This window comes from Frankliniella occidentalis, unplaced genomic scaffold (assembly GCF_000697945.3).
Source record: "Frankliniella occidentalis isolate FOCC.00 unplaced genomic scaffold, Focc_3.1 Scaffold39, whole genome shotgun sequence".
NCBI lineage: Eukaryota > Metazoa > Arthropoda > Insecta > Thysanoptera > Thripidae > Frankliniella > Frankliniella occidentalis.
Genome location: NW_026267169.1, coordinates 1,046,236 through 1,058,020, shown reverse-complemented (window position 1 = coordinate 1,058,020; position 11,785 = coordinate 1,046,236). Strand labels below are relative to the sequence as shown.

General features: G+C 36.8%; 2 protein-coding genes across 11 annotated transcripts; one reads left to right on the top strand and one right to left on the bottom strand.

The window, feature by feature from the left end:
* The first annotated feature begins 404 nt into the window (after positions 1-404).
* Positions 405-9,645, top strand: LOC113212983 (exportin-1). Of its 10 annotated transcripts, none has more exons than XM_026431870.2 (20): positions 594-612; positions 1,760-1,894; positions 2,289-2,398; positions 2,561-2,685; positions 2,812-2,986; positions 3,077-3,183; positions 3,265-3,615; positions 3,691-3,819; positions 3,902-4,057; positions 4,137-4,334; positions 4,419-4,661; positions 4,748-4,982; positions 5,074-5,237; positions 5,312-5,446; positions 5,537-5,641; positions 5,742-5,927; positions 6,000-6,248; positions 6,331-6,583; positions 6,657-6,907; positions 6,985-9,645. In XM_026431870.2, exons 4-20 carry the CDS (start codon positions 2,575-2,577, stop codon positions 7,129-7,131), a joined length of 3,195 nt encoding a protein of 1,064 aa, XP_026287655.1. In that variant the 5' UTR covers positions 594-612; positions 1,760-1,894; positions 2,289-2,398; positions 2,561-2,574; the 3' UTR covers positions 7,132-9,645. The 10 variants fall into 10 exon arrangements, with proteins under 10 accessions (XP_052122416.1, XP_026287661.1, XP_026287654.1 ...); XM_026431871.2 differs by lacking the exon at positions 594-612 and adding an exon at positions 629-817; XM_052266456.1 differs by lacking the exons at positions 594-612; positions 1,760-1,894 and adding an exon at positions 405-532 and having other exon boundaries at positions 2,529-2,685.
* LOC113212984 (protein cornichon) lies at positions 9,619-11,332 on the bottom strand. The gene is made up of 5 exons (XM_026431877.2): positions 11,022-11,332; positions 10,825-10,893; positions 10,618-10,730; positions 10,392-10,538; positions 9,619-10,298 (listed from the first exon to the last, which is right to left on the bottom strand). The coding sequence occupies exons 1-5, from the start codon at positions 11,100-11,102 to the stop codon at positions 10,271-10,273; spliced, it is 438 nt and encodes a 145-aa protein (XP_026287662.1). The 5' UTR covers positions 11,103-11,332; the 3' UTR covers positions 9,619-10,270.
* Positions 11,333-11,785: the final 453 nt, after the last annotated feature.

Below are 11,785 nucleotides of genomic sequence, written 5' to 3'. Positions count from 1 at the left end.
GCAGCCGTAAGAGGGCGACACAATCGAGCTTTATTAAAGTCGGTCTGGAGGAATTTCAAAGTACTGATTACTAATCAGGCAATGTATAACGGTGATTTAAGATCGTGTTAAATGGGGGTTGCATAGTTTACAGCAGTACCACGCACAAAGATAGACAAATTTATATTTTCTAAGTGAAATCCGCGACACTAGTTCAAAATTGGCGCTTAGAAAACAAAGGAATGACCATGCGTTGTTGCTTCTCAAATATTTGTTAATTTTCTTCAAGGGGACAATTGGTTTTCACTGCAGGGCTGTTAAATCATCTAGTCAACGATTATGGAGCAAGAGCAATTTTTAAGAGCGTGAAAAATCTTTTAAAGGCAGGGGTCACCCGTGCATCTTACCGACCGTGCTTAGCGTCACAAACAGAAAATCTGAAACGGTTGTTGATTGGCGAACAGAAATTCTCTTGGCCAATCAGAAGGAGCCTTTTACCGAGGTCAGGCATTGCTCGGCCATCTTGTTATTTTGATGAGAGAAAGATATTTAGGTTGGAATCAGTACGATTTGATTGAAAACTTGTTTGCTGTTAGTTTTTTTTGTGAAAGATAGCTTCTCTTGGTATCCGTTGTGAGTAGGCCCTTCCTCACTTAATCTGGTCATATGTTTTACATGCTTTTGACGCTCTTTTAGCAAACTCCTCGTGCTGGAGATCAGCACACAGCGGCGAGCAATGTATGCGCAGTAATGCACATATACGCGCGGGAAGAATGTGTGCTTCAGTAAACAGTTAACTTGTGTCATTGTCACATCAAGGATCAGAACTTCCCACAAAGTGAGACTTTAATACATCCGACATACCGATCGTAGTCCCTCGCATGTGTTTGAGTATGTCCTTTTGTTGATGTTGCTCTTTGGTGCGCGTCGTTTTCGGGTGGGCTGATAGCCTAGGCCTACCCTGTTTGGTCCAGCAGGGGGGTTAACGTCCCGTACTGTTTTCTCATCACATTTTGCCCGGGACAACCTGTTAAAAGTATTAATTTCACAAGTATAAAGTTTCTCTTACTCGTCAGGGGTGGGTGTGTACTTGTTACTCAGAGACCCCGGCTGACACAATATCCAGGAAGGGTGCTGCAACTATAAGCCCTAAAACCTGGAATGCTCTCTTCTTCAATAAACTTAAGATTATAATTTATCTGTATCCACAACTATTCTTTATTACTATGGGGTTAGTGGTTTTGGAAGTGTGTCAAAGCAACTAGTAATGCCTTCTAAAAAAAATAAAAAAATAAGCAAATGCTATTTCCTTGCTGTTGGGGTTAAGTATTGTGACTATTCTCTGGTGATTGAAAACGTCATTCATAGTTTATCCCAGCCGTCTATTTCACATTCTGGAGATTGAATGAAGTCTTTCCCGATGTCTCTCAGCACTACAGTCTTTTGTTAGGCTGCTCATAATTTAAACTTTGAATGGTGTTCCATACATATTCCATGGAGTTGTCCTGTTCCCTCAATTATTTCTTGGATCTCATACCTAGACCTCTTTGAAGACTTATACAATTGTCGCTAAGTATAGTAAAAACGGTGATGGTTGTCCTTAGTATGATGTCAATGACATTAACTTAACCTCATTTGTAAGGGTGTGGGAACATACTTTTATCTATCATGTTAAAGTATTCAAACATTGCTTAACTCTTTCTTTGCTTTCTGACTGTTGCCAATGATTCTGTTTGTGTGTATGTGGTGATGAGTGATTCTTGCTGTGTGGTTCCTGCAGAGTGCTGTATGATGTGGAGTGTGTCAGTGTGACAGTGATCGTAAGAAATGTGGCTATTTAGAGTGCGGAAGAAAGAGAACGGCTGCAAGTGACAATGACGACTGATCGACTGACTTTGAGTGTGGGTGTGTGTGTGTAAGTGTTAAAGCTTCATAATGGGAATTGCTTCTTAATTAATCTTATTAGGTAGGCGAGTACTGACACTCCCTCCCTACTATTCTCACTGTACAAGATTTTATCATGAATCTGCACTTTGTTTGATTTCTCGATTCAAATGATATAAGCATTTCCTGTTGATATATTTTTTTTTTTTGATGCAGACTAATTTTTCTACTGGTTTTATACCTGACATGTTTCCTATAATCAATCACATTATAAGGGGTTGGGTAAATTCCATTGAACATCCCTTAGAAAATATAAATTTGAGAAGTTGCCTCACAGTTGGATACCAAGAGAAAAAACCCTTTTCTTTCATAGATTTTTCTATGATCACAGTTTTAGTTTTAATTTCTACAATCTTATCTTCCAGGAATGAGCAGATGAATGATATTGTGTGGAGAGGTGTGCTGTGGTGTTCTGCTTGTGGAGAAAGCCTTACTGGCTAATGTATGATTGATTCATCTTTTTTATTCTGTACATGTAAGTGGGATCTCAATTTGTCTTTATTTGACAATCTGACCTTAGTAAAACACTTGTTTCCGCTAAAAATGTAAACAAACTGTGAATGCCTTGACTGTTAGTATCCCCCTCTATTTTGCCTTCTTGCCAGAAGTCTGTTATATTTCTATTATCTCTCTGTAGAAGTGTGAGTGAAAATGGCAACCTTGTCTGAGCAAGCATCCAAATTGCTGGACTTCAACCAGAAGTTGGATATAACTCTCCTTGACAACATTGTAGGATGCATGTATGCAGGAATTGGTGAACAGGTTAGTTAAAACCATTTATTCTTATTTAAATTTGCAATTTTTCATTTTATTGTTTTCAAAATTAGGGAGTAGGTTTTTTATGGTGTTAATATTATTCATCCTACTTCTTTGTTCGTATTCCCTCAGCAAAGAGTGGCGCAAGAAGTCCTCACAACCTTGAAAGAGCATCCAGATGCATGGACCCGTGTGGATGCTATTTTGGAGTATTCCAGTAATCAGCAAACAAAATACTATGCTCTTCAGATTTTAGAACAAGTCATCAAAACTAGATGGCGGGTTTTACCTAGAAATCAGTGTGAAGGTGAAAAACATGTGCTGTCCTATCATCTTGGTGTTGTATTAATAATCATAAGATCTGTTTGTATTGAAGTTTTATTTTCTCTCTATTTAGGCATTAAAAAGTATATAGTAGGTCTCATAATTAAAACATCTTCAGACCCGGAAACAATGGAAAGAGAAAAGATTTATTTAAACAAACTGAATATGATACTTGTGCAGGTAATTATCTTCCAATTTGTTCACCTCTACAGGTTTTCTCTGTACAATTTTAATCTTCTTTCTTTTTTCCTCGTTTTTAAGGTCTTGAAGAGAGAATGGCCCAAAAATTGGGAGTCATTTATACCTGATATTGTGGGTGCTAGCAAGACTAACGAAAGTCTTTGTCAAAATAATATGGAGATCCTAAAACTTTTGAGTGAAGAAGTTTTTGACTATTCTAGTGGGCAAATGACTCAGACAAAAGCAAAGCATCTGAAGGATACAATGTGTTCAGAATTCTCTCAAATATTCCAACTTTGCCAATATGTGATGGAAAATTCCCAGAATGCTCCCTTGGTTGGAGCCACTTTAGAAACACTTTTAAGATTCTTGAATTGGATACCCCTTGGATACATATTTGAAACAAAAATAATTAGCACGCTCATATTTAAGGTACAAATACTTATATTTTTTTTTTCTAGTATCTTCAAAGAGTCAACATACTTAATTCTTTAATTTATCTTCTAGTTCCTTAATGTACCAATGTTTCGAAATGTGACCTTGAAATGCTTAAATGAAGTTGCTGGAGTATCAGGAGCAAACTACGAAAACATGTTTATTTCATTATTTACTCAAACAATGGGTCAATTAGAAGTGGTCAGTATACCTTAATGGTTAAGTTCACTTAACTTATTGTATTTTTCGTCTTGATTGTTCTCAAATATTTGGATTGTCTTAGATGTTGCCGATCAACACAAACATCAGAGACGCATATGCATGTGGTCAAGATCAGGAACAAAACTTCATTCAGAATTTGGCAATGTTTTTGTGCACATTTCTCAAGGAGCGTGGTCAACTTGTTGAGAAAAAGGGTCTTAGTGAAGAATTGTTGAAGGTGTGGACAGTGCTCCCTTATTATTTAATTCTTGTAGCACTTGTTATTTTTTGCGCTTATTAACCATTTGTTCCTTCAGGCTCTTCATTACCTTGTTCTGATTTCTGAGGTTGAAGAGGTGGAAATTTTCAAAATATGCTTGGAATACTGGAATTATCTGGCAGCTGATCTTTACAGTGAGAGTCCTTTCAGCCCCCCACCCACTCTCTACCTCAAACCTTATTCTAATCTTGCTGTACAATCTCGTCGGGAATTTTATTCTCGCGTTCTCACCAAGGTACATTTAATGATTGATTGTATAAGATTTTAAATTCCATACCCTTATGTTGGTACTGAATTTCTCTTACCTACATTTGTTTAGGTTCGGTATATCATGATCAGTCGCATGGCCAAACCCGAGGAAGTTTTAGTGGTTGAGAATGAAAATGGAGAGGTGATCCGAGAATTTATGAAGGACACAGACTCCATTAACCTTTACAAGAACATGCGTGAAACCTTGGTTTATCTCACTCATTTGGACTGTGCTGATACAGAATTAGTCATGACTGAAAAATTACATCTGCAGGTCAATGGACGTGAATGGTCATGGAAAAATCTAAACACAGTAAGTTTAAAGTGTAATTGTGTCATTACTGTAGTTAAATTATTTCTGCCACGCTTTTTATTATTTCTGTTTCTATTTTCCCTTAGCTTTGTTGGGCTATTGGTAGCATCTCAGGTGCAATGCAGGAGGAGGATGAAAAAAGATTCCTTGTCACTGTTATCAAAGATCTATTGGGCCTATGCGAGCAGAAGAAGGGAAAGGATAACAAAGCCATTATAGCATCAAATATTATGTATGTTGTTGGGCAATATCCTCGGTTTCTACGTGCTCATTGGAAGTTTTTGAAGACTGTTGTAAACAAACTGTTTGAATTCATGCATGGTAAGAATAATTTTTTTTAATTATCTTTTTTGCGTTTTATTATTTCGGGTGCACGTATTGCTTACATAAATTATTGTTCTTGTATATCTAGAAACGCATGAAGGAGTTCAAGATATGGCTTGTGACACTTTCATTAAAATAGCCATCAAGTGCCGCCGGCACTTTGTAACCACCCAAGTTGGCGAAGTGATGCCTTTTATCGAAGAAATTTTGAGTACTATCAGCACTATTATTTGTGATCTACAGGCTCAGCAGGTACTATTTACAAACAATCTGTCTCTTATGGTTCCCACCATTGTCATGTCTTATGATTTTACCTGTTTGTCCAGGTTCACACGTTCTATGAAGCTGTGGGGTACATGATTAGTGCTCAGGTGGATACGATGGCACAGGATGTACTCATTGAGAAGTATATGATGCTCCCAAACCAAGTATGGGATGACATCATTAGTCAGGCCTCAAAGGTAACTATTGTGGAATCTATTATCAACCTAGTTGTTAGTTCATGCAACTCTATCATTTGTTTGTATTATCCCCCTTTCTTTGCCGTTTAGAATGTGGATGTCCTTAAGGATCCAGATGCAGTAAAACAGTTAGCAAGTATTCTTAAAACTAATGTTAGAGCTTGCAAAGCCCTAGGCCATCCATATGTTATTCAGGTAAGATGGTAGTATCTTGCGTGTAACTGGTCTTGTTTGTGACGATTTACAAATTTTTTGATTGGTCTGTAATTGTGTGATCTTTTTTATTTATGCATAGCTTGGACGCATATATTTGGATATGTTAAATGTGTATAAGGTCATGAGTACAAACATCAGTGCAGCTATAGCTGTGAATGGAGAGGCAGTTACAAAGCAGCCCTTGATCAAAAGTATGAGAGTTGTGAAAAAAGAAACTATTAAATTAATTGCTGACTGGATTTCACGTTCACAGGACCATGCTATGGTAATGGTGGTTGGCTTAACATTCAATCCCAATGTTTTTGTCTATTAGCTCTAAACTGTCAATTCTCTTTAGGTGTTAGAAAATTTCATTCCTCCTCTGCTGGATGCTGTTCTTCTTGACTATCAGAGAACAAATGTTCCATCCGCACGGGAACCTGAAGTTCTTAGTGCAATGGCTACAATTGTGAACAAACTCGAAGCCCATATCACTCCTGAAATTCCAAAGATATTTGATGCTGTCTTTGAGTGTACGCTTGACATGATAAACAAAGACTTTGAAGAGCATCCAGAGCATAGAACGAACTTTTTCCTTTTATTGCAGGTGAGTACCCATGGGTTTTCTTACTAATAGATTTATCTATCTAATTTAAACACATTGACCATTGAGAATTTTCCTCTTGCAGGCTGTAAACAATCATTGCTTCCCAGCTTTTCTCAATATTCCTCCCCCTCAATTTAAACTCGTTTTGGACTCAATTATATGGGCATTTAAGCACACAATGCGAAATGTAGCTGATACTGGCTTACAGATCTTGTATCAAATGCTCCAAAATGTAGAACAACATGAGGCAGCAGCCCAAAGTTTTTATCAAACATACTTTACAGATATTTTGCAACATATTTTCTCTGTTGTCACAGATACTTCTCACACTGCCGGTAGGATTATTTCCAGTTACTTTTCTTCGGAATATGCCTTATAAATAGTATTTCTGACAGAATATTTTTTCAGGTCTCACAATGCATGCCACTATTCTGGCCTTCATGTTTTCTCGTGTTGAGCAAAACAGGATAAAGGTAGCACTTGGACCAACCCCAGACAATGTAGCTTATATTCAAGACTTTGTTGCCTCATTACTACGAGCTGCATTTCCACATCTTACGGACAACCAAATTAAAATTACTGTTCAGGGCCTCTTCAATTTAGATCAGGCCATACCTGCTTTCAAAGAGCATTTACGTGACTTCCTTGTTCAGATTCGGGTAAGTGCACACAGCACTGAATTCAGTACAGCTTTCATTATGGCAAAGCCCCTTCATAATTTTTTGTACTTCCTTAGGAGTACACTGGTGATGATGACACTGATTTGTATCTTGAAGAAAGAGAGCATGAACTTCAGTTGATGCAAGATGAGAAGAGACGCATTCAGATGGCTGTACCCGGAATCCTCAACCCCCATGAAATCCCTGAGGACATGCAGGACTAGCGGCTGTGATGTGTGTTTGTGTGTTTACCGCTCTACAATGTGGTTTCAAACTGTATAAAGTGGCATAATTGTTCTGTTACTGTGAGAGAGAAAGTAGATTAGGTCATGTTGACGGTATGTGCAAGCACTTGCAACTTGATGATCGAGACCACCCAGTTTCACCCACCCACGCTAGTTGTTATTTCTATGGGATACATTACTCCTTCAAGTCACACCATGTATGCAAGTACTAATCAGTTTTAGGATCAAAATTTTGCAATATTACTCCTAATGTTCACTACATGATACATCACCAGAGGTGTCTCTCTCTATAATTTACCTCGAGTTTCCAGTAATAAGTCTAAATTTGTCAGTTCTGCCTCAAACTTGCATATTATTCAGTGTACAGCATGTAGTCAAGTGGTGAAACATTTTGTTTTATTTTGTAACCTCCCTATGGGCATTGCTGTTTGCATTTGTGTCTTTTGAAACCATGAGTGATCATCCCATTTTTGTTACTATTTGACATCAAGTTTTTTTTTATCAGTTTTATTTTTGTTTGGTTTTCCTTTTTTATTGTTAATTAATGCAATGTAGGGTGGTCCAATATGGATGGGTGGTTTTGTTGTGTCCTCTGTTAATTTTTGAATGTACAACTAAGACTGTGTGAGAAATTATGGAACATAAACTGCACCCATATAGAGCTTCCTGAATATTTTTAAAGTTTTCTTTTTTATTTAAAATTAAAAAAAAATGACTTTAATGTGTTTTACCAACGGGTCTTTTTGTTCAATCCTCATTTTTCAAAAAGCTCACAGTATTTTGGAAATTTTTGCACAGTGAGTGCTAATCTTCTGCTCTATTAGTATGTTATCACTGATTTAAAAGATTATTTTAACTTCACAGAGTAGCATCCCAAGAAAACTTGATTCTATATTTAAAAATTGTCTTCTATGAACATAGTTGTTAATCTTCTGGGAAGACAAGCTATTTGTGCTTTTTCAAAGAAAATTGGTGACCTTCACTCAGCTCCTAATATTTCTATAACATGTCATCTCTTCCCTTTTTCTTGTAATGTGCTTAGTTTTCTGTTTTTGATAAAAATACATTCTGTTGCATTCAGTAACATGGATTGGGAACAAGTGTTCTCATAATTATGGACTGACTAGTGCCGGGAGCTCTAGTCCGCATTTATACTAAAAGCTTCTCTGGATACTGCAAACAAGGGAATCTATTATGTATATTTATTAAATTATTTGTACTTGTAGGATAAGTTCCAACTCCATGAGAATGTTATCATGTCATTTGCTTTTTGATAAACACTACTGTTTGTAACCTGCCTCAGGCAGTGGTCAGCTTAGTTTAGTCTTGTGGTGCAGTATTTGTACTTTTTATATTCTGCTTGAAGCAATGACTCAATCTCAGTGAAAGTGCTGCACTTTCTTTTTATACATATTTTTGCATTTGTGAGGCAGGAGGGAATGTGGGGTAGGTGTCAGTCTCACTTTGCCTTGTCTTAAGTACTTGCGCCACTTACTGTTAACTTTTTGTGTCTAATACTGATTCTGGTTTGTATTGAAAATGAAAATGGTTTGAAGAATTACCCTGGTACCTGAAATTATCATTAGTGTTGCCTTAAAACAGTTCAATGATAATAATAGCGTGATTGAGTGAATTAGTCCGTGAGAAAGTTGGCTGACCAGCTAAGGTTTCCTTTATTAGCTACAGTGTTTTACTTGTGAGTAATGACGGCCTGCATAGTTAAGGGAGAGCGAATGGTGGATGCCTGGAGTGAGGGCGTATTTTGTGGGATATTGTAGCGAATGGAGGCTCCTCAGGTCTCATGTTGGTGTATCTCAGAGCATGGATGTGTTTGAACTGATGTGTATTGACCTCTGAATGTTGTATGGATGTGCTTCTGGTTGAGTGAGATTGCATGTGTGTGATTCTTGTTATTCATTCATTCAACCTGCTTACTTTGACAAATTAAGAAAGTTTCTTTGGCATTTTCTAATGTTTATTTCTTTTCTTATCTGTTAAAAGAAATCTTATGGATTAATTTGTTATTGGTTTCATCCAGTTTGTAGGGTTACTAGCCTTGATCCATGAAAGATTTTTGTTGTTGTAAAATTTTATCTGCACCTTGTAGTAATTACTGTTGATTCATCGATGAATTTGTTTTCTGCTCTTTCAGTAAATGAAGGAGCAAGGAGGAGCTTGTCACATTGGTCGAATTGCAGTGGAAACAGTGTCTACCATCAGTAGTTGAATTCCACTCTTAAGATCATAAAGACCCTTATCTCCCAAAAAGGAATTTTTTAATTTTTTTTAAATTACTTTTTTTTTTTTTTTTGTTCTCACCTTTACTATCCCTACTTTTCCTTTTCAGTGTGGGGTTAGGGAATGGGGGAGGACATCTCTTTCCTCTCCTCACATGTACATTAGCGTGTTGTGTATTTGTGTGAAGTGTTAGACTTTTGCTAAACTGTAAGTAATTCTTAGTGATCATTAATATAATTAATTATCTTTATTATACTTTTAACAGACTTTTTATTATGCCACATCCCTGGATTTTGTCACAATCCTGTCAAAAGTTTGGTTCTCTAGTCCATTTAAAACAAACTACTGCTCTAGCATTTCAAGAGTGTGGGTTCACAAAATAAGTCAAGTCTCATGATGTAATTGCAGATCTAGGCAGAACAATGATCACACAGTGCTCTCCACAAACCTATTGTTATTGAAATTTGCCTCAAATTAACATACATTAATATTTGTTCAAAGTTGATAAGACATTCTAACAGCAATAATGACACAAATAAGTACACATTTCTAAGTTAACTTCGTCCCTCCTTTGACAAACATGAGGGAACATCTGATTCAAAATTTCATTAGTAATACACAATTCATTCATAATCACATGTAGTACAGATGTTAAGAGCAACCTCACTTGTAAATATGTACAATATACTGAGCTTTAGTCCCCCAAAGAGACCTACACAGATAACAAATGGAACAGTCTTGGATGAATGACAAGAGTACAAAAAAGCTCCAAAGTCAAATGAATGAGTACGTGAAACTATTCAACACCAAACATTATTTTTGTTGAAGGGGCACAAGAAATACATGAAAACTTATCAAGAGCAAACCAAGGCTTGCTTGCTTAAGCTGAGATAAGCGAATATATCATCCTGAAATCAAAATAATTAACAGATAAATTGTACCATGTGGTATTTTAGTGCTGTAAAATGCATTTAGAAAAAAATGTACAAGAGGAAACTTACCCATAGAGATAGTAAAAGAAAGACAGCAAATAGAACGACAATTTAATCCATCCTTCTCGCTGGCATTTACCAAGAACATCTGCATTCATTATAGTAGTTGCATCATACAATCCAAGTTCACTCATGTAGGAAGGTCTATGAAGATACCTGAAGGAGAATGTCACATATATCTAAGTCAAGATTCAACACTTACTTCATTCGTTCATTCATTCAACTTGTGACATACCGATTAATATGGTAAGCAATGAGGGGTATATTGAGACATAGAGAGAAGAATTCTCCAGAAAACAGAAACAATATGTTGAAAGCAATGTGGAGAATGTATTCAGGAAGCACCAACTGAAAGTAATAATGTATGAACAATGGGATATAAATATTACTTGTCATTAACAAAATAAAAAATAAAGATAATAATAAAGCGATCCACACTCACTGGATTTAAACTTCTGCACTGTTCAATGGGGTTTTTATAATCTGTTTTAAGCTCATCAAATGCAATGACCTAAAACCAAAAAAATAAAGTCATTTCACTAATCTAAGAAAACAATTCAATAATTTTATGAAATTATAACAATTAAAACATTTTCATCGGATAGGAGGTTATCCGAATATTGAATGACTGCTACTTACATGAAAAATTGCAAGAAATATGAGGAAAGCATCTGCTATCAGAGCTATAATATAAGAAAACGCCGCTAGATTGAATGCCATCTTAAAGCGTGAGTAAAAAGAGGTAAAATCTTAGAAATATTTGCATTAAATAGGCGTATCAAAGTTGTTTACAGACAGATTTTCTGGACTCATCACATCTATTCGATAGTCTCGAGATTAGGTTTAGTCGCGTCACTGTAAGCTGAGCAGCTGAGGCAAGCGAGCTCATTGCTCAAGGCTCAAGCCTCAAGCGCTGAAGGCTTTTAAGGTAGGAGTATCACAAAAGGTATTAAATCCAACCGTCAAAAATTACGAAATGTCTAGAAGAAGTCCAGTCCTTCTTCTCAGCCCCGTGCTTCTGGAACTTAAATTTGCCGTATTCTATTCTACCGGCGCTGAATTTGAATGTGGATTACCACATTCATCAAAAATACAAAATAACTCACGAGAGTCAACAACCTTCGCCTTTTTAGTGCACTATGCAGTGTTTTATTTACACGAGTTGAATTCTAAAGTTCTAAAGGAAATGTCCCAATTGTATGTCCACGCGCACTTGTACTTATACCGCACCGCAAGCCTGTCGCCCCTGACCATGGCGGAGTAGGCAACCCGCCCTGCGAGTAGGAATGCGGTACAGCATGCCAAGCCAGAAATGCTACTTCTAGAAGACGCCTCTAAAGTTTAGGTCTATTTTCGAACCATATAGATGAAGCATTTCTGGGTGGGTAACTACAGAAGTGCGC